The sequence below is a fragment of the Drosophila montana genome, unplaced genomic scaffold, assembly GCF_035044405.1.
Source record: "Drosophila montana isolate Dmon_TW-CO22-7 unplaced genomic scaffold, ASM3504440v1 contig_3218_1, whole genome shotgun sequence".
Lineage (NCBI taxonomy): Eukaryota > Metazoa > Arthropoda > Insecta > Diptera > Drosophilidae > Drosophila > Drosophila montana.
In genome coordinates, this window is record NW_026998098.1 from 2891173 (window position 1) to 2912957 (window position 21785).

General features: G+C 42.1%; 1 protein-coding gene across 1 annotated transcript in view; it reads right to left on the reverse strand.

Annotated features, from left to right (window-relative positions):
- Tet (Ten-Eleven Translocation (TET) family protein) overlaps positions 1–6158 on the reverse strand; it is a 109789-nt gene extending 103631 nt beyond the window's left edge. The window contains 1 exon segment of the mRNA XM_064689581.1: positions 3768–6158. Within this exon segment, the coding sequence (XP_064545651.1) occupies positions 3768–5951 (2184 nt within the window). The 5' untranslated portion in view covers positions 5952–6158.
- Positions 6159–21785: the final 15627 nt, after the last annotated feature.

Below are 21785 nucleotides of genomic sequence, written 5' to 3' on the forward strand. Positions count from 1 at the left end.
CAGCGGGCGGCCACAAAAGTGAAATTGAAAGAGTCTTGGGCAAGTACAATGCGAAAAAGTCCACCAGCCGCACCCAAGGCACCACGAAGTCAATCACCCAAACCAAAGCCCCTCAAAGGTTGCCTTTGGACTCGCGTTCCGTTGCCGCCTTTTGGGGGAGTTGCTTTTGGCGACTTTCTTTAGACCAGACGCCTTTTAATATTTGCTCTTCTTTTTTTTTTTTTGGTTGTTGTTGTTGATTTGCCTTATTTGCCAGTCGTTTGACGACCAAAAAAAAAAAAGAAGGAAGAACAGAAAATGCGAAATGAAAAAAGCGTTTTAATGAGAAAATTCCTAAGAAAACTGCATATTTAAGGCTAGCAAAGGAACACGCCAAAAGGAACTGCGACAGGAAGCATCCCTCAATTCAAATAGCCAAGTTAATGACTTGTGCTTCGGGCATTTTATTTTTTATTTTTATTTTTTCTCGGACCTGATTTGTGAAAGTAAAAAACAGACAACGAGCTCCATTCGAGGGCCCGGTTGGAGTGTGACCAGCTGCCCATTCGCCCAGAAACCGAAAACCGAAACTGAAAAACTCGCCAAACTGACAGCAAAAGGCGCATATCGAATTACAAGAGCTGCACAGATACCGCAGCAATAAGTCAGAAGTGCATTGATCCGCATTCGATTCAACAACAACAAGTAACAAACAACAACAACAATCGATATGTAATCACAACAATATGCCGAAAATATGGCCAACCAACCAGCTGTAGCCAGCGATGGGAACAGAACATCCGCGAAACAAAAGAATCAAGACGACAATATTATTATTATTATAAATATGTCTGTGTACATATTAACACTGTGAAACAACAATTTGGAGACCAGCGGCGTACACTACACAACATACGAGGTGTTTAGGTACATAGCTTGTAAAGCTTCAATCTTAAGTAAAAGAAGATTATGTTGTAGAATAGCCTTGTAGAACAGGAACGTAAACATGTGTTTAATCAAAAGCTACATTTAATTGCCAAATTGAATACCCAAACACCGTACAACAAGAGAAAACTTTGACTTGAACAACGATTATTTCCCTGATTTAAGAAACAAATGATGAAGATTTCATTGAAAACATAAAAGTATACATCGCAATGCGCTCTGCTCTCAAGGCTTCGATTATTTTCTCAGACAAGATTTCTGTTAGTTCATATGTGTGCAAATATAAACAATAATTAAAATTTTGTTGTGCAGTGTCTTGCGTATTGTTTTTGCAGTCGCCTCCCAAGCGGCGGGCGACGCATGGGACATGCGTAGCGGGGCGCGTGGTGGTGGACAGCAGCAATAATAATGATGATGATAAAGCAGAGGAAGATATAAAATAAAGCGTCAATTGTGTGGCAAGCGCGGAAGGAAGAGCTGCCAACAACCATGGCTGCCCCGTCTACAACTTATGCATGTGTGTGTGCGTGCGTGCGTGTGTGTGTGAGTATATATTGACATGTCAACTGATGGCGCAGCGACTGCAAAATTTACAACTTTATCTATGTGTGTCGTCATTGGGAGCAGAAACGGGCGCAGAGACAGGGGCAGGGCCGGCAAGAGATAGCGGACAGCTTCGTCTCTTTGCGTGCCATTTTCTTGTTTGACAACCTTTTGTGACGCTTGGTGCAGGCGCAGGCGCAGCGCTGTCCGCGTTCTCCTGTCAACCTCCTTCTTAATTGTGTGACCAGTCTCGCGCGCTGTCTCCGCTCTCCTAACTATCTTGTCTGCTGTCTCGCTCTCGCGCATGCCGGCTGTTTCGATGTGCTCGTTTCTTTTTCGGTTTCCTGTTTGCTGCCGCAGCAAGCAGCGCTGCGCGCGTTGCTGTTGCTTTCGCTGCCGGCGTTGATCGTGGCAGCGAGACAAAACGTTGCGCTCAGTTGCTTATTTATTTGTGTCTGTCGCTTCGTCTGACTCTGTATGTGTGTGTAAGTTTGTGTGCGAGCAGCGTTTGTATATGTATATTGTGAACATCTGCTCCTGCAGGCGGCAGCGGCTGCGAACGACGTTTGCTTTTCTTTTGTTGTAGCTGTTGTTGTTATTGCTGCTTGCTGTTGCTGTTGCCTCGTTTCGTTATTATCGTTTTTATTGTTGTTTTATTTCATACGGCATATTCGCATTGCTGTTGTTGCTATTCCTACTTCTTGTCTGTTTCCACTTCCACGTTTGATTTTAAAACGTACGAGCGCGTTCAAATGGAAGCGAATCCGTCTGTGGACATGACCTTAATTATGGCTTCGGTAAATACAAATTGTTAGAGCAGGACAGATATATCATATAGAATTGCAAATCGATTTTAAAACATCCGAATTTTTTCGTTCTAAAAAACAACAACAAAGAATTCGTTAGTCCTTCCACAGTCCTTTGAAACTCGCCTGCACTCGGCGTGCTCGGCCAATGAACTTGTCAAGCAGCTCATATGAAGACATCGCATAACCACCACTTGAGATCCCAAAATGGATCCGCCTGGGCCCAGTTTCAGATGCAGATTCATTTGCGTGTGTAACCTGATTTTCTTTAAGGATATGCGCAGCCTGCGGCTAGGCTCTTAAGTGATTTCGAAACGCAATGCAACCTGAATGCCTCAGCTGCCTGGGAAGCTGGCGAGCTTAAGGATACGCGAATGCTGTAAATGCACTCAAGTGCACGTACGCAAGTACTTAAACACACACACACACACACACATACAAGGGCACACTAACACACACGAGCTTGTAGGTTACTAGTTAAACGTCGGCCCAGGCACAGGGCGCGGCGGAGGCGAAAGTGGAGGCGGAGACAGTTGAATGCATTTGGACGTTGAACAGAGAGGACAGAGGATGGGCGCATTAATTTGCACTGGCTGCGACTGGAACATCTGTTGTGCTGACATAAATCTTGAGTGACTGACCGCTGGAGCGCAAGACCGCGCGAACTCGCGTGGCCGCGAGCGACGGAGAGGAAACCAGTTTGCACTGGCAACCACCAGTGGAACAGTGGAACCACCACAAAACGAACCATACGAACAAATATTTGCTTGTTTATAAAATGAAATGAAAATTATGAATTTTCAGCATTAATAGTTTTTCAAATAACAAGGAAATAATTGATAATATCTTTGATTTAAGTTTGGTTAGCTCAACCCACTCGACCTGCAACCCTTTGGTTTACAGTGTTGGGAAGTGAAAAGGTGTGAGGTTGGGTGTTTTTTGTACTAGACGAGACTCCAAGAACGGTTACTCGAGAAAATGGGTCGGTTTTTTTTAATTGTTAAATTTTTATCTTTGAATGCAAATATAGATAATTTTGAGGCCTGAATATGATAATGAATATGAATATGAATATGATAGATTCTCTCTCTCGAATATCTAAGATATGTTCAAGGTTGGAGATCCAAAAGATTTACAATAACCCAAAAATGTTTGTAAATGTGTATATTATATGCCCGAAACCTGATATTATAGTTGATTTAACAAATATCTTGAAATATCATATCTTATGATATGATCGTTGATTTTAACCACTGTGCCTGGTCCAGGCACCGTTGATCATGCTGTTGCCGTTGAGCAGATGCACAAGTGTGCGTCGATTTCATTGAGTAACTTTTTTGAATGGATGCTCGTAGACCTGAGCCAGGCCCAGGGCCTCAACCCAGAGCCCGAGCTTGAACCTGAACCTGAGCCTGGGAATCGCGGGAAAACTGAATGGAATGGCCGATTGGCCATGTCGAATACATGCATGAATGTGTGAATATGTAGACTTACCTTCTTCTCGGTGAGCTTCTCGCAGCGTCGCTGCTTGCAGATCTGATGGCTCTTGTCGTTGCGGCAGGGGGCGCACTCGCCGCAGTTATCCTTGCGCTGGCAGCCGACGCATTCGCCGCAGCGCTTGCGCTTCTTCTTCGACTGCAAAACAGAGGCGGAAGAAGAGAAGGAGTTGTTGGTGGAGTGGTGGTTGTTGGCATTGGGTTGGTATTGTTGGTGTTGGCGTTGTTGGTGTTGGTGATAGGTCATGGTGGGTGGGTGTTCCTATTATTCGCAGCGTTTGCCAGTTATCGCCGGGACGCACCATTAAGCTGAACTTACCTGCTTGTCGCATCCATTGGCATTCGCATCGCTGCTGTCGCCCAAGCCGAGGGCGCTCAGCGGGCTCTTGAAGTTGGCCGTGCTGGAAACGGCATCCACCTGTCCGGGATTGCCGCCGCTGGGATCAACGTCCATGCCGCTGGCCTCACTCTCGGCGCTGGACTCGAGCGAATTGGGCCGCTGTTTCCGGCGCTCCTTTTTGCGCGCATCCAGCCGCGCTATGGGCGACTGCAGCAGCTTCTCCACCTTGAGGGGCGTCGTTGTTGTTGGCGTCGGCGTCAGCGGCTGCGTCGTGTGCGGCGTGTGGCTGCCGCTGCTGCTGGCGGCATGCGGATAGCTGTTGCTGTTGTTGCCGTCGTACGATGTGGGCGTATGCATGCCCACAGCCACGCCCAGGCCGGGATGTGTGTGCCCATGTTGCTGCTGCTGCAGCTGCAGCTGCTGCTGTTGCTGCTGCTGCTGTTGCTGCGACAGATGCGTGTTGCTGTTGCTGAGATCAAAGTCCTCCTTCTTGAGCAGCATGCTGCCCGTTAGCAAGTCATAGTCGCCGCCAGCCGCGTCCACCGGCTCCTTCTTGATGAGCGGCGCAAAGCCTGGCGCCAGCGGCTGATACAGCTGTAGGTCGCCAAATGCGGCTGTTGCCGCCGGCATCAGCGGATACGCACCGGCTCCGACTCCGGCTCCGGCCACCCGATGATGTGAATGCATGTGATGAAATGCATTCGGCGGCGGCGGTGGTGCGCCCAACGGAGTAAAGCTGCCCGAGGGCGGCGTTATGCTGGTCTGCATGCCCGGCAGCTGGGTCAGCGGCGAGCCCACGCTCATCATTCCGGGCGAACTGACCGAGATGCTGGCCGGCGACATGGCCACCGTTTGGAGCGAGCTCATCCCGGCTGTGCCACTGGCACTGGCAGCTCCAGCGGCAGCGGCGGCGGCTGCTGCTGCTGCGGCCGCTGCTGTTATGGGCATCGGCATGGGCATGGGCGTGCCATCGGGCATTAGCTGATCGTTGTAGCCATGAAATTGACTCTGGAATGAGGGCAGCTTTGAGAAGGGCTCAAAGCCGCTCTTCGGCTGCGTCTGTGGCTGGTTCTGGGGCGGCACGCTGTCCTTGGACTCCATTTCCCAGGGACGTGTATAGCTGCCGTTCGAGTTTGAGTTTGAGTTGGAGTTGTTGGCGTTGTTGCCGTTGGCGCCTACTGCTGCTGCGACGGCGGCGGCGGCGGCGGCGGCAGCAGCAACGGCATTGTTGGCATCACTATGTCCTCCGTGGACGTGCTGATTATGGGCGTGGCCGTGGCCGTGGCCATTGTTGCCACTGGCAGCAGGACCATTAGCATTGCTGCTGCTGCTGCTGCCCAAAGGTGTTGCAACATTTGTATTGTTGCTGTTGTTGTTGTCACTGTTGCTGCCGTTGGCGTTGCTGCTGCTATTATTGTTGCCGCTGTTGTTGTTGCCGCTGCTGTTGCTGTTGCTATTGTTGGCGGGCGCGGCGGGTTGCTGACGCGCATAGTAATCCCAATGCTGAGGATGTTGCTCCGCCTGCGACTGCTGCTGCTGCTGCTGCTGTTGCTGGTAGTGTTGGTGATGTTGCTGCTGTAGATGTTGCTGCTGATGCTGTTGCTGTTGCTGCTGCTGCTGCTGTTGCTGTTGCTGGTAGTGATGATGATGATAGGGCGACGTATAGTGCTGACTGAGGCTGCTCAGCTGATTGAGATGCGTATTGTGCAGATCGGCAGCTGCCGAGGCGACTGTTGCCGATATTGCTGGCAGGGTGTTGTTGCTGCTGGCGCTGCCGTTAGCTGCCGATGCCGGATCGACGGGGCCGCCTGTGCTGCTCTGTGCGATTATTGTAGACGCCATTTAAGTCCGCAGGCTCGCATGGCTGCGCAGCTCATATGCCACTGCGCTGCGCGGGTTTGTCTTCTTGGGTGGAAGGAGGTGCGGGGATGTTTGCAGAGTTCAAATATAGATATATGTATATATTTTGTACACAAGCATATAAACAGTTTGTTTGTGCTTATGTTATTATTATTATTATTATTATTACTTTTTTTTGTACACGCTCACTGCTCTCTTGAGGTAGTTTTTCTTCGTTATGTTTTTACGTAATATTTGTGTTTTTTTTTTTGTTTTATATTTGTATTTTGAACTTTGAACTCACGGGTTTTGCGTGTTTTGTGCTTTTTGTTGAGTTTAGTTTGTAAATTTGTTTTAAATATTAATTCTGGCTTAGAGTTTATATAAATATATGCTTATTTTGTTGCTTTTATTTTTTAGTATTTTTTAAATTTATTATTTTTTGTAAAAGTGCTACTATTAAATTGTTATTAAAAATTTGTAAGTTGAAAATTCAAAATGTTTTGTACTTTTTTCGTGGTTATAGATGCTTTTTGTTGTTGTTGTTGTTGTTGTTCTTGTTGTAAACGGCAGCTATGCAAAAACTTGTATTTATTTATTAATATTTGCTAATTGTTGCTTAAATTTGTAACTTTAACTTTTACTTTACTTTTTCTCTTGTTGTTTTTCTTTTTTTCTTGTGCTGTGGTTGTGTGTCAGACTTCGACTTGTTAGAAAAATTTGTAAATTTGTAATTTGTAATTTGTAAATTTGTATTTTGTATGCGTTGTTTGTTTAATTACTTCATTATTAATTCATTTATATATACGTTTTTTTGTTGTTGTTGAATATTAAGCTTGTTGATATTTTGTGATATTTTTTTGTTTAATATTTGATTTTTGTAAATTGATGCTTATGAATTTTGTACTCTTGTTTTTGCTTTAAATTTGATTTGCTTTTCTTTGTTGTTGTTGATTTTTTTGTTAATATGTTTATATATATAAAAAATAGTTGCAGCTTTATAGAATATGTTTTTCATATAGCGTTTAGCAATATAATATTACTTAATATGTTAGGCTTAATTTTAAAAATCTTTGTCTTCCGTTTGTTTGTTTGTTGGTTACCTTACAAATTAATTAAACATTATTCCGTTATGTTTTATATGTTAATAATATTAATATTCATTTAATGTAGTTTAAATTTCTTTTTTTTAATTTTAATGCATTTTTTGTTTGTTTTGTTTTGTTTTTTGGTTTGAATTCAAATTGAAATTTTGATTATGAGCCGAAATGAAATTTCACTTTCAATTTCATATGCCAAAATGCTTGTTGATGGTTTCCTCAAATCCTTTGGTTAAAAATCTGTAATAGAATAAAGCAGAGAATAATTATTAACTTGAATTTAATTTATTAGACAACTCTGAAGTTGTATAAACTGCCTAGAAAAGTCAGTCAGACAGATAGTTTCTCGCCAATATTCTACAATTCTGTTATGTTGTCTGGTCTCTAGACATATCATAATCGTGTAAAGCTAAAGTTAAGTTTTAAGCAAATCAAAATGTTAATGTAAGTAGTAAGCGGTTATAGATTCTCGCTAATATTCTACAGCTCTGTTAGCTCTGTGGTCTGTTGTCTACTGCCTAGCATAATCATGTAAAGTTAACAAAAATGTTAATGTAAATGTTAACAGATAGTTAGTCTCTCGCCAATATTGTGCAGCTCTGTTATGTTGTCTATTATCTACTGCGTAGCATTATCATGTATAGTTAACAGCAAATCAAAATGTTAACGGCTTGCTTAGATTCTAACTACTACAGAGATAAACAAATTTAGACTAAATGTTAAATCCCTGTTATGTGCTTATTCTTATCCTAGCTTAGACCTATTGCTGGTCAAGTTAAATGGCTTTACAAGGAAACTGTATTTGGTTGCCACTTTTGCCAGTTCGTTTTTTTTTGTTTTCGCTACCATTATCGTTATTCTTCGGCCTTTTTTTGCTGCTGCTTCGGCTCGGCTCACTCACTTAAAACATCTACAAACTTCAACACATAATTATGGTCTTTGACTATATAATGAGCGTTGGCCAGGTCCAAGTCCGCGCTGGCAGGAAGCAGCAATGGCAGAAAAAAAAGAACAGAAAAAAATGTAAAGGACACTCACTTCTGGCTTTTTATTGCCGTTGGTCGTTGTTGCTGCTGCTTGTAAGTTATGCTCTGGCTTTGTAAGAGCTGCCGCACACACACACACACACACACACACACACACACACACTTGCTGCGTTTTTCAGTTGCTGTCGCTGTTGTCATTTTCTTGCTTTTTTCGCCATTTTTATTTTTTTTTTCGCAGTTACTCGCATTTTTTTTTGCTGTTGTTCTGTTTGTCTCTTTTGTATTTTGTATTTTGTTCTCATAAAAAACAGCACAGGTGTACATTTTTTTGCGCGTCCTTTGCCGTTGCCTTTTGACTTTTTGCTTTTTGCCTCTTTGCAACCTGCCAACATTTCGTTGCGCTTCACAAAGTTCAATGGGCCTGCTCGTGTGTGTGTGTGTGTGTGTGTGTGTGTGCACTCTATAGGAAGTTGCTTGAGGTGTTGAAGTGCCTACGAACTTGCCCTTGGCCAGATCTACCTTGGCTAAATGTAAACAATATTCGACAAGAAAACTTATATCTAAATATGTTTTGGGTCTATAAAATAGAGAAGCATTTTAGGGACTTCGGTAGAGCTGTGATTTACACAACATGTGGTACTTTGTTTCACACTTTTCGACTTATCCCCCGCACAGGGTGGAAAGTGGGGAAGTTTAAAGTTAGTCTGATTGTCTTTAAACTTTTTTTTAAAGTTATTCTTAATAAACTAATAAATGCGTTTTCAGCAATTTCGAATAATCCACGAATAAGATCGGAAAACGAGCGGAAAACTTTAGTATGAGACCTAAGTATGTTTTACATCTTTCAGGAAGTCTGATAAATATTGTTTCAAGATATCCATTAGTAAGTAAACATTCCCAAGTCTAACATCTCTGGGCAATTCCACGAATTTACATAAATACCCTCGGGGTTTCTAATTTGTTGACACTAGTTGAGTTGATTGGTTGGGAAACTTAAGACATCTTTCAATTTTTTGTGGCCGTCGGACATTGTTGCCGCGAAGAACAATTAAAGCCTGATTATGTTGTCGGTTACAATTTGCGTGCCGCAATTTCAGTGGCAACAACAACTCGCATTAGTCAGGCAATGGCCATCAAATAAAAAGCGCCTCAAACGAACGGTAAAAGGCCAATGGCCAGCACCAGAACCTGACGTCGAGTTAAGATCGGCGAATGCGCAAGGCAAGGAAACTGAAAGAGAGCGAGAAAAAAAAAATAAAAGGAAAAAAAAATTGATGTTGCAGCTGCCACAATTTGCTGCACTTTCCGTTTTATGCGACTTCGTTTCGCGTTTCCACTTTGGCCGGCCCATCCTGCAGCAATTGCGTCTCGTATATTTACATTGTTCGCTCTGTCCTCCGTCTGCAGCGGTGCCAAAGGGGACGAAACGGACTGCAAGTTGCAAGTTGCAAGTTGAGCGTTGCGCGTTGCAAGTTACGAGTCGCGAGTTACAAGTTACGAGTTACGAGTATTGCGGCGTAGCGATAAAGATCCCGATTTCCAAAATTAGGCCAATGCGAATGTGTTGCTGTGTGCGTGTGTGTGTTGCCAGCATGTGCAACTGCAACATGTGCACAATTAGCGCTTCCTCTTGCAGGCTCTGTTGTTGCCACAAGATGATAAATCAAGGCGTTCCATGTCAGGGCAACGGTCAACATTTCGTATCTGTTTTTTTTTTTTTTTGTTATATATTTCTTTATTGTTGTTATTCAAATCGGAAATGTTCGAGCGACGGCTCCAACTTTAGCCCCAATTTCCGCTCTGTGACATAATGGATCGGAGAATTATGTATAAATCGACTAACTGTTCAAATTTCTATATCTTATCTGCCAGGCCTGATAAGCTAAAGACCAGTTCGAATGTCTACAAAATTTGGCGGAGTATTTTTTTGAGCTCGGATATGTTGACGCCATATAGAGCTAAGCAAATATAACACACGCAAGAGCATTAGTGTGTGTGTGCGTGTGTGAGTGAGAGTGTGTGTGTGTGAGGCTTACAAAAACGAAACCATGAACAATGCGCGCAATTCACTTCAATTTTGTGGCTGTGTATTGCTGTTGCTGCCGCACAGTTTGCAACATTTTGCAAATTTTTTAGCGAATTAAACACGCAGCACACAGATGTACACATATGTATATACATATCCATATATATATATATATAGCACGATATAATGTGAACATGCGAACAATGCGTCATTTGAAATACATGCAAAAGGGCAAAAATGGCAAACAGCAAAAAAAAAATAAAAAATAATATCAGCCGAGAATGTAGGTGACTCTGAGCAACATTTTGGTGCATAAAGTAGGCTACACACACACGCACACATACATAAGCACGTTGCATGTGCGGAATAGACCAAATGCTATAAGTGAGCTCAGCCATGACGAGGGCGAGGTGAGCCTAGGGTGAGGGTGAGCCAAGCTGAGTTCAGTTGAGCAGGAAACAGAATGTAGTTGTTGCTGTTGTTCCTGTTGCTGTTCCTGTGCTACCTGTGCGTAGCCAACTGACTTTCGCTCGTATTCGAGCTGTGCAACATAGCGGCAAGACAAGTGCAACACCAACTGCCAGTTGTCCATTCGCCGTGCTGCTCCTGGGCAACCAGTTGCCTGGGCTACCTTCTCCTTTTGACTGGCAGCAGGCGCTGCTGTTGCCTGCTCGCTTGTCTGCCTCGCTATGTGGCTGCCTGTCTGTCTGTCCGACCGTCCGACTGTCCGACTGTCTGTCTATCAAGCTGACGCACTGCCAGCAGCATTTGCTTAAATAAAGTGCAGCTTCCAGCTTTAGCTACAGCTTTAGCTACAGCTTTAGCTACAGCTTTAGCTACAGCTTTGGCTCTGGCTACGGGCAGAGATCCTGCGAATGTTGCGCATACGCCCCATGTTGCCCCCAAGGAATATTTTAATATGTTATCTGACGTTTGCTGCTTGTTTACAACTTTTGCTCATATGAAATTTGTTCAAAATTGTTTCCGCCAGCAGCCCGCACTAAAATATTTATTAAAATAATCTGTAGTATGTGTATATTCACAGCCGAACAGCTGCGAAGCACACGCGCTCATATAAAAGAACAAGCGCCTTGCAACATAATTAAACAAACTTTTCAATATGCCAAGCTCTGAAGTGGGGTATGTCTGCATTATTGCATTATGTTCATCTTTTTCTATTGTTGCGCTTTTTTATATCTAAAGTATATTTTGCTTGGGGATGCGTTTGCAATGCGAGAAGCCCTTCGTATGAATATGTTGTTAGCTGCAGCAATATACAACTTTCGGACTTGAGTAGAATATTAAATTTCTTTAGATTTTCTCAATCAGTAGAAATGCACTTTTATGTGATTAAATATTTACTCCGTTTTATCTAATTATCAATTATATTTGATTGGCTTTTTTTTGCTGATAACACCATTTGATATATTAGATATTATATAAGAATCTTGTTATGTTTGTTAGTTTTATTATTAATTTATTAGTAATAATATATGTATTAGCATTATTTCTTTAATGGTGAGCTGGGCGCTTTTATTGCTTCATTTATTAATGACAAACTAAACTTGAAACAAAATTAATTGAAGATAGCACATAACACTTTAAGCGCTTCATGAAATAAATAAATCAGTGAATAAAACAAATTTAATTGTCGTACAAATTTCGACGAACCAAGGCTCAAACCCTCACGTAACCAAATAACAAAAGGTGACAAATTAATTTCACTAAATTAACTTGCTTTAAACTTGCTTTAAGCCAACGATGTCAGCCCTGTTCAGCTAAATTTAAAATATCAACTGGCAACGCGCTCTACTCGAAAATATTGAAAAACTAAGTTAGTCTCCACGCTTAGCTAATAGCTAGACAGTCTTAAAGATGTAATAAATAAGAGTTCATCTTTTGTATGCCAAAATTTGGAGCATTAAAAGTCGGGGGCAACCAAAATTATCATGACTCTGCAAATGGGTTAATTTACTTGGCGATGTGTCACGTGTAAATTGAGTTATTCGGAGCCGCACGGGCTGGCGGGCAGGGAAGGAGGGTGGGGGAGGCAGCTGGGTATCTGGAGTATGTTCGCAAGTATGCGATGAAATGAAACGTGCTGTGCGCCACAATGAAGCCATGCAAAGGAGCTAAACGCACACTCGCCCAGTCGCATGTGTGTGTGCGTGTGTGTGTGTGTGTGCAGATTTACGAGTATGTCATTTAGCTCGCATACTTTGAAAGTCACGCACGTTACCGTTAAAGCGACAAGCAGGCGTGTGCGTGTGTGTGTGTGTGCGAGTGGGCGGCATATCGTGTGTTGTGAGTTGTTTATTTTTCTCTAGGTCAAAGCCTTAATTTGCCTGCCGTGTCCTTTGGCGTTGGCTACAGCTACCTGCGCGTGCTTTTTTTTGGCATGTATTTATTTTATGAATGAAAACGAAGCATGTGTGTGTGCGTGTGTGTGTGTGAGTTACTTGCTTTTCGCAGTAATCCGTTGTGAATGCAACAATGTGCGTGCCTCTGTTTATATTTAGCCGACGCGTTAATTCATTGGGGGTCGCTGCAAGAACCCAAGAATCATAAACTGCAACAGAAATAGATGCAACAGCAGTAGCAGCCGCAGCCGCAGCAGCAGCAGCAACAATAACAATAACAGCCGCAACAGTCGCGTCCAGTTGGCGGCACATGTGGCTCCGTTTCGTGCTCTTCTCTGGTCAGACAAATTGCAGCAGCATGCGGCAAAGATACACAAACTGTAAGATACAGATACATGCGCTGCTTGTTGAACTTGAACTTCTTTTTGCTGTCGCTGTCGCTGCTTCTTCTGCTGCCTCTGCCTCAATTTGTATTACTTTATTATTTATTTTTGCTTTGCTCTCTCGTCGTCAGCTTCTATGGCGCTTTAAATTCTCTTTATTGCCCATGTCAAGGCAGCTTCAGCTTCAGCCTCCCGCCTCCGATCCCCATGGCAGGGCGTGGGCTGTGTCTGTCATGTTAGGACGCCTCATTTGGGGCTGCCTTCGACTCGAAGTTGTTGGCGTTGTTGTTGTCGCTGTTGTTGTTGTTGCTCTTCAGTTTCTTGTGTGTTTCGCTTTCGTTTTTGCAGTTTGGCTTTTTGTTGTGCGCTTTTTATTTTTTGGCGCTTCTGTTTTGAGCGCGCCAAAAGAGCCTGCTCTGTGTGTGTGCGAGTGTCTGCGTGTGTGTGAGTGTGTGTATCTTCAAGTTTGAATGCCTGCTGCCTGCTGAGCTGCCTTGAAGTACGCACGTTACTGTTAGTTAGTTACGAGCAGCAAGTCGAGTGTTGAATGTATCCGTATCTGTAGCTGTAGCTGTAGCTGTATCTGTAGCTCAGCTTTTTTTTCGTTGCCTGCCACGTTCTTTGCACGCTTCGCAGCGGCCTGGGAATGGGCATAACTCTTCAGCTTCAGCTTCAGCTTCAGCTACAGCAACAGCAGCAGCAGCTACAGTACTCGAGCCTTGAGCTGCTTTTTAATTTAACTTGACAAACGTCGGCGCATATGCGCCACAGATACAAATGTATCTGGCGGATTGGCGGCGTCTCTGATGCTGGCAAAAGGCGTTTTATTGCTACTGCTCTTGTCGATTGGCGTTGTTCTTGTTGTTGTTGTTGTTGTTGTTGCTGCTGCTGCTGCTGGCAGCAACAGTTTTGGCATTCTGCCTTGTTTTATTTCTATTTGTGTTTGTGTATCTTCAAGTTTTGTATTTGCCACGGCTGCTGCCGCGTGTTTATTGTCATTACTCATCTCAAATGTTTTTTGTGTCAATTTTTCGGTAGTTCGAACTCTGCTGCCAGCCGTTGTAGCTGCTTCAGTTGTTCTTGTTCTTGTTCTTGTTGTCATTTTATGTGGCAGCCTCTGCTGGCGTCTCCATATAATTTTATTTCATTTTTCGCATGTTTGTTTTGCTTGCACTTGGCGACTGTGTTCACTTTTGGGGCAGCGTCAACAAATCCGTCAATAAATCGACTGTTTATATGCCCAGATTAATACACAAACAAAAGCAGTTAAAAAAATGTGTGGCAAGTGCAGCCGTCGGCTGGCGACGATTGTAATTTGATCCTAAATGCCCAAAAATATTATCGCCATTTATTGATTGAAGCTGCTGAATTGCATTTATTTACGCAAATTTGCAGGTAAGCGAAATAAAACGAATACGCAAAAGCAGCTTAAGTGAATTGATGAAATTGAAACTTGTTGAAGAAAATAGACTTCCAGGCTCAATGCCTGATGAAATAAGTAAAGCCAGTTTGAATTCTCATGGTTTGCATTTGCATTATGCATATTTCCTTTAAGAAAAAGTTGGGCTGCATTCGAAGTTACTTTTATCTTATTAGAATACTATTTTTATATTTTTTAGGCGTATTTAGCTAAATTTGTTTGAATAAATTCGAAATCTTCAATCCTCAATCAGCCTCAGCGCGTTATGAGCCTTATGAGAACTCAGTCAATAATATTCAAATATTATTAGGAATTTAGGAATTAGGAATACACATAAAAACAAGAAAGAAATCGCTTGCCTAGCATTGTGGGCCAAGCGACGGCATACTGATCACAAAGTCTTGGGTTCAAGCCCCACACAGTCAATTTTTGAAGAACAAATTCTTATTTGCACTGTCTATTGATCACTGTCTATAATATAAATAATATAAAATATATATCGAGACTATGAATATATAAAATATATCATATATATTAAAAAAAACAAACAATAACACGAGTAAAAATTATAAAAGCAATACAAATAAATTTGTATCTACCAATTATATCAATATTCAAACTATTTTTTTACTTAAATTTATAGAACTATGGTATTTATTGGAAACATATACAAACCGTTGTTAATCCATTGCCATTGGTTCAATGTTGTTGCTGCCACTGGGGAAATATATATATATTCATATACATATATATATAATTAACTGGATAAAGTTGCATTTAAATTTGCAGGATCTGTTGAGCTGTGTTCAACCGAATGACGTTTTGAAAGGAAAACTGCGAAAACGCGCACGAAAACGAAAACCCGCCAGAGAATTGAGAAATTGTTTACAAAACGAACAAAACGCGAAAGATGCGAACGCGACGCGAAAAGGAAACTAACGCAAAGAAACGATGCAAAGTTGCAGGAAAATTAAAATTGTTGCTTAAATGTGCAAACATTTGCTGCTGTTGTTGCTGCTGTTGTTGTTATTGGCACTAATCACATTTACAGTTATTTAGCAAGTCTTTGTCGCAGCACATTTTACACGCGTTTCACATCAACTGCAACGCTTAAGCAAAGTATATTGAATAGTTGTTTGTGGTATGAAAAGGAAATTAACAACAAAACACGTTGACGCTGACGCTGACGTTGGCGTTGGCGTTGGCGTTGGCGACGGCAACGGCTCCACTCACGAGGCGCAACGCACAACTTTTAACTTGCCGCTCGCAGCGGGCAGGCAACTCGCACTCGTTTCTTCTGGCGCTCGTACGAAGCGACGGCGACGGTGCAAAAGTTTTTGTATTTAGGAAACTTTTCACCCTTCGAAGGATACACAACAACTGATTGTGCCGTGCACAAGCGAACGGCAAACCAACCCCGACGCCAGCAGCAACAGCAGCAGCAGAGGCAGCGGCAACGGCAACGACGGCTGCAACGCATCGGTTCGACGCCGGGCGGGCAGCAGCAAGCACAATAACACCCATACCAACACACACACACATGTAGTTAGAACGAGCCAGAGCAGCGTTCGAGCCGCAACATGTTGCGCACAGCAACAAATAAAACTAAGCAGACAAGTTGTAAATGTTTTCGAAATTAAATTGTTCAGTACTGTTAAATTAATAATATTAATTTTAAATTTGCAGCAATCAATATAAATAAGTAAATAATAGTAAATATCAATTAAAATTGGATTATTTTTTTTTATATACCTATACAGAGAATAGTATTTAAATAAATATATTAAGTAATAGATAATTTAGAGATTTTAAAAACCCATTTGCTTTTTAGTAAAAAAATACTTCTAAATCGACAATTTATGCATTAAGTTTTTAGTGCATATTATTATGACAACTAAGGCTACAAGCTGGTTCAAAGCCGGAATTGCAAAACAGGAAAGCTGGAAAGAACCATATTTTTTCAAAACAGGTTTTTCATAATAAAAAATATATAAAAATAATTTAGGTCCAAGTGATTGGATTTATCTAACCATATCGGGTAGATGCCAATGTTAAATATAAATCTATTTTAGCCCGTATCTTCTGTATGAAAATATTTATGGATTGCAATATTTTCAGTTGAATGGGCAATTGTAAATTTACAAATGATTTTTTACATTAAATTTGTTAAAAAATTATTGCATATGTGAGAAACCAGCACATAGGGCGGCAGGCAGTTGGGTTCGAACCGTCAAACGAAATTGAACTTGATTCACCCTGTTGTTTTCACTAGTTGCGTTGCCGTTGCGTTGCGTTGCAAGCTCCGATCGGCAACTCATACCAGCGCTCTGGCTTGTTGCTTGCTGCTGTTGCAGTTGTTGTTGCTGTTGTGTGTCCTGCATCGAGCAAGTCCTGCGCACAGACGCACACAGGCATATACATGAACAGCTGCACGCGCACGCACACACACAAATGCATCGACACATCAACACGAGCGTGTGACGTTTGAAGTGCGCTTTTGTAGTTGTTGCTGTTGCTCTTCTGCTGCTGCCGCTGCCTCTGCCTCTGCCTCTGCCGCTGCCGCCGCATCTCCTGTACAGTTGTTGTTCCAATTAAAAAAATTTTTCCCTAGTTTCGCGCGCACAATGCGAGCTTGCAATCTATGAGCTATGCAACGGCAACGGCAACGGCTATGAGCGAATATTTTCTGGTTTTATTTCGCTGCTGCTGTTGCTATCGCTGCTGTGCTCATTTCTGTGTGAAGCCTGGACCTTGTGGGCGTAACACTATGTGTGTGTGTGTGAGTGTGTGTGTGTTCTACATATATCCTTGCTGGCATTGCACTGGCTGTTGCTGCTGCTGTCGCTCTGCAGCTCTGCTGCTGCTGTTGTGTTGCGGGTTTTTGGTACAATTTGCCTTCTTATTTCACTTTTTTTTTTTTTGCTGCTGGCAGCTTTTGTAAAAGGCTGCTGGGGCACGGCGAGTCACAGTTCTGGCACTGGCACTGGCAGCGCTCCACGTTCTCATCCTCATCCTGCTCCTGTTTCCGTGGCTGGCTCTATATGTCAGTTGATTTCATTTCACTTTTTTTTTTGTTACTCGCCAAACTATTAGTTGAAGCTTGTGTGCATTTTTGCTGCCTCTGCTTTTTCGGCAATGTTGTTGTTGCTTTTGTTGTTGTTAGATGCCTTTTGATGCCAGTGAATGCGAGCGTGGATGTGGATGTGGATGTGGATATGGTTGGGGATATGGTTGGGGATCTGGCGGCGAGTGGGCAGGAGATTTGGCTTTGGTGTGGCACTTCGGGCGGCGCAAAAAGGCGATCAAAAACCTTGACAGTTGCATTGTTGAATGGCGTGGGAATTGGAGTGGGAATGGGAATGGGAATGGCTAGAGCAGATGTCAGTGGAGGAAGGATGGAAGGAAGGCATGAAGGGAGGGAGGGAGGGAGGTAGAAAGGTAGGGCAGCGCGAACCACGTTCTCGCTTATTTGCATTGCGTAATGGAAAATTGTGAAACGCAACCCTTATCCTAATGCTTATCCTGGTGCGCACAGGAACACTGACCTGTCCTACACACGAAAATCACACAAGGTAAATACAGAAGGCACACACGCACACACACATACAGACACACACACACAGGCCAAGACGAAGCGTCGAAATTGCTCGTAAAGTTACATCTGCACAAACACAAGACGCAGCCGGCACTGGTTGAGGGTCGAGGCAGTGAGGCGGGCCTTGTGCAACTGCAACTACAACTGCAACTGCTGCTGGCTGTCTTCGTATTGGTCTGTGGCAGTTTTGCCTTTGACTTTGCCACTTTTTGCCGTTTGATTGCTCTGCAAAAGTATCCGCAAGTTGGGCTGCAAGTTGTGCGTGCAACAAAGTTACTTAAGCTCTCTTCGTCTCACTGCTGCTTCTTCAGCTAGCTTGAGAGTGTGTGTGTCCTTTGCCAGGCAACAAAGGACATTCACATTGCAGCAGCAGCAGCAGCGGCAGCAACAACAACAGCAGCAGATAAAGTATCTGACAGTTGCAGCAGCATATTTGAAAAATGAAAGAAATGCGCGCGCGTCTCGCAAAAATGCAAAAAACGAAGTGCAGCACGAAAAGCTGCTAGCAAAGACGAATATGGAATACACTACTGAAAGCCTGAGTATATATTTAGCATATATTGCCAGCATTAAGCTCTTAGCTCACGTAGATCAAACGCAATCGTTAACAGCCTCTGCTCTAGTGTAACAAACTGCCTGACTAACTGATAGACTCTTCAAAGTAAGGGCAACCGAACAGCAGGCGATGGCAACACTTTACCGCAAGCAGCAGGCAACACCAGTGCCAGCTACAACAACATCAACAAAAACAACAGAAAAAAGGAGCAAAAGTTCTGACAGCATTGCTGTAGCTGATAACTGAAGCTGAAGCTCAAGTTGAATGCACGCGAGTCATTCGGCGCGTCATCAAGGACCTAACCACTGTATCTGTGTGTGTGTGTGTGTGTGCGTGTGTTTGTGTGTGTGTCCTGCGAGCAGCTCAGCTCGCGAGCTGCATTGCTGCTGATGCTGTTGCTGTCGCAAAAAAAAGAAGAGATCTTTCAGCTACGAAACTGCGGCACAAATGCACGTAATACGAGTAACACAAGCCAAATGCATTAACAACCAACAGCAACAACAACTCTCACACACAACTAACACAAACACACACAGACACGCACACATGTTTACTTTTTTATTTGTTCCATTACAGCCCTGCTGCTGCTTCTGCTGCTGCTGTTGTTGTTGCTGCTGCTGTTGCTGTCGTACGAGTTTTGAGTTTTCCGAAATCATGAAAGGAGCAGATGTTAAATTTTTATACACAACGCAGCGGCTGCGTTCGCTGCCAGCGTTGACTGCGCAGTTGCTTTCGCTGCGGCTGCTGCCTCTGCTGCTGCATTATTATTGCCCGCTGCTGCTGCTGCTGCTGTTGTTGTTGTTGTTGCTGTTGCTGCTTCCTTAGCTCTGCTCGTTGCCAGGCAGCCGCAGACGTTTTTGCTTTGCCACAAACTTCAGCTGCTCCTCATTGGACCTAAACTTGGACCTGGACTTGGTTTTGGACCGAGACTCTGTGTGTAGATGCTGCTGACCACAGTCAGTTCGCTTTGGCTTTGTTTTTGCATTTGCTGTTGCAACTGAATTTCGAGTCTGAGCTGCATATCACATAGTTAGAATTGTGAAAATGTTTTTAATTGTTATTATTTGTTGGCTCGTCCTCAATTTTGTCCCGTTTTATCCATTACCTGATTTGTCAATGTCGTCGTGTACCTGGCCTTTACCTGGCTCTGTAAATGCTGGCCCGACACGACGCTCTGCTGCGTATTGGAACAATAGTTTTCCATTTCGTGATGCTAATCATTGCTAAAACTCACTGCAAACAGCACACACACACACACACACGCACACAGCACACATTAACCCTCGCACACACACACACACACACATTTATAGAGGCAGTCGTATATGAGACTCACTCACAGTGGGTGGGTATGTCCGACTGTGCCAGTTCTTGTTTCTTTCCCACTTGGCATTTGCCGTGAACTGTGCGCAAATTTCCACAACAGGTAAAAATCCGTTCTGTCGAGGCTGTTGCACCTCGTCTCTAAATTGCGTGCCCATTAGATAGAACTCGGAAATCAAAGGGTATGAATACTATATACTTATGATACTTTTGAGCAACAATTTGTTGAGACATATTCTATTTGGATTTTACAACAAATTAAATGTACTTTTTATACCAGTTCACAAAGTAAAGAGAGTACATTCCAATGTCCGTCTCGCTGTACGTTTGTCTGTTAAATTAAGAGAAAATATTTGGTATATATACTCGTATATACTCTTGTAGGGTAGAGTGTAAAGACTATCTGATTATATATGCCCCTGGACTCATGACGATTCAGGTAGATCTATAGCTTTATCAATTTTGAAGAGCAAACTTTGAATGACGACTGCTTAGAAGATTCTTTAAAACTCGATATCTATCTATATTGCCTATAACTATCTACGGGGCGTGGCAAATCGACAAATCAATATATCTCAATTATTTTGCCTGTTTAAAGCTCTTATTAGGCTGTGAAAGAGTATTAAGAAGTTCTTTGCTGTTTGTAATATTGTTAAAATGATATATCTAATTGATTAATTTAGACTCACGTTTTTATTAAAGATTTTCCCCAGTTAAAAATTATAGAACTATTTGTTGGACAAATAGAAAAATAAGTCATAGTTAAAGTTTGCATACATTTTTGGATAATATAATAATAATAATAATTATGTGATATAGATACACAAAGAAGTGATCCAACTGGCCTGGTCAAGTATATCACTTAATTATATCAAGAGTTTGTATGATTCTCTACCAAACAGGATATATGAAGTTATCCCGAACCTGACTCTGCTCATTATTAAATTTGAAATAACGTATCTTGTGCCCAACTTAAATAATTTAGTCAATAAGTATCATATAACAAAAAATAAGTGTCATATACAACTCTAATTAAGATTTTTCGACAACTTTTGAATATTCAATGGATAAATTTTTTAAATTATAATTATTTTCTGTAAACTCTCACTGTACTTTCCTGTTATCTTGGTGAAATAATATTAAATTGAGATGAAACTTGAAAACTATTATAATTATTGAGAAATCATGAAAGATTTAGGGGCGTTATTCAAATGAGCGGCAGTTTTTATAGAGGATCCGGGCTCGAATAGACGTACCTTTCTTAGTTTGTAACTGCATACCATACTTATAATAATAAAATATTTATTATAATAATAATGATAAGAATGATAATAATAATAATAATCAAAAGAATAATAATGATAAGAATAATGGTAATAATAATAATCAAAAGAATGATAATAATAATAATAATGATAATAACGGGACTATTAAGTTATATAATTGGAATCATGACTCGGCCAATTGAGCTATGGTATATCTCCAGTAATACTCCGGCTTTCCATCTGTTTCCTTTGCATCCGTGGCACTCTACAATAATACAGCCTTGTCCTCGTTCTCCTCCGCATCCTCACCCTAGTCGGCTTCCACATCCTCGCGGCCATCAATCGATGCATACAGCCCTTCAATCGTATTTGCGGACCCTGCGATTGGGTTTCGTTTTGCGCGTGACACCTGATGATATTTTACGATTATTGTTTTTGGATTTATGAAATGTAATTCCAATTGCAGCAGGTGGTCTCAGTGTATGTGTAGCTGTTGCTGCTGCTCCTGTTGTCATTGTTGTTGCAATTTTTGTTGTTGCAATTTTGCAATCATTATTAAACTGAGGCAAACCGAAAATTCCATTAAACGTAAAACCGCATAACACTATTTTTGCCCGCTTAGGGCTCAATTTACTAATTGCTGATTTGAATGTTGGACATTTGTGTTATGTGGTACGAAATGTGACAATTTGAATTGGCGAGAATTTATTAATAATAAATGAATATTATTTATGAGAGTTGTGCATAAATTTAAAGTTTACAAAAATACTTTTAAATTCATTTCTTTCAGTTGAAATTTAACAAAATATATTTTTTAATAAAA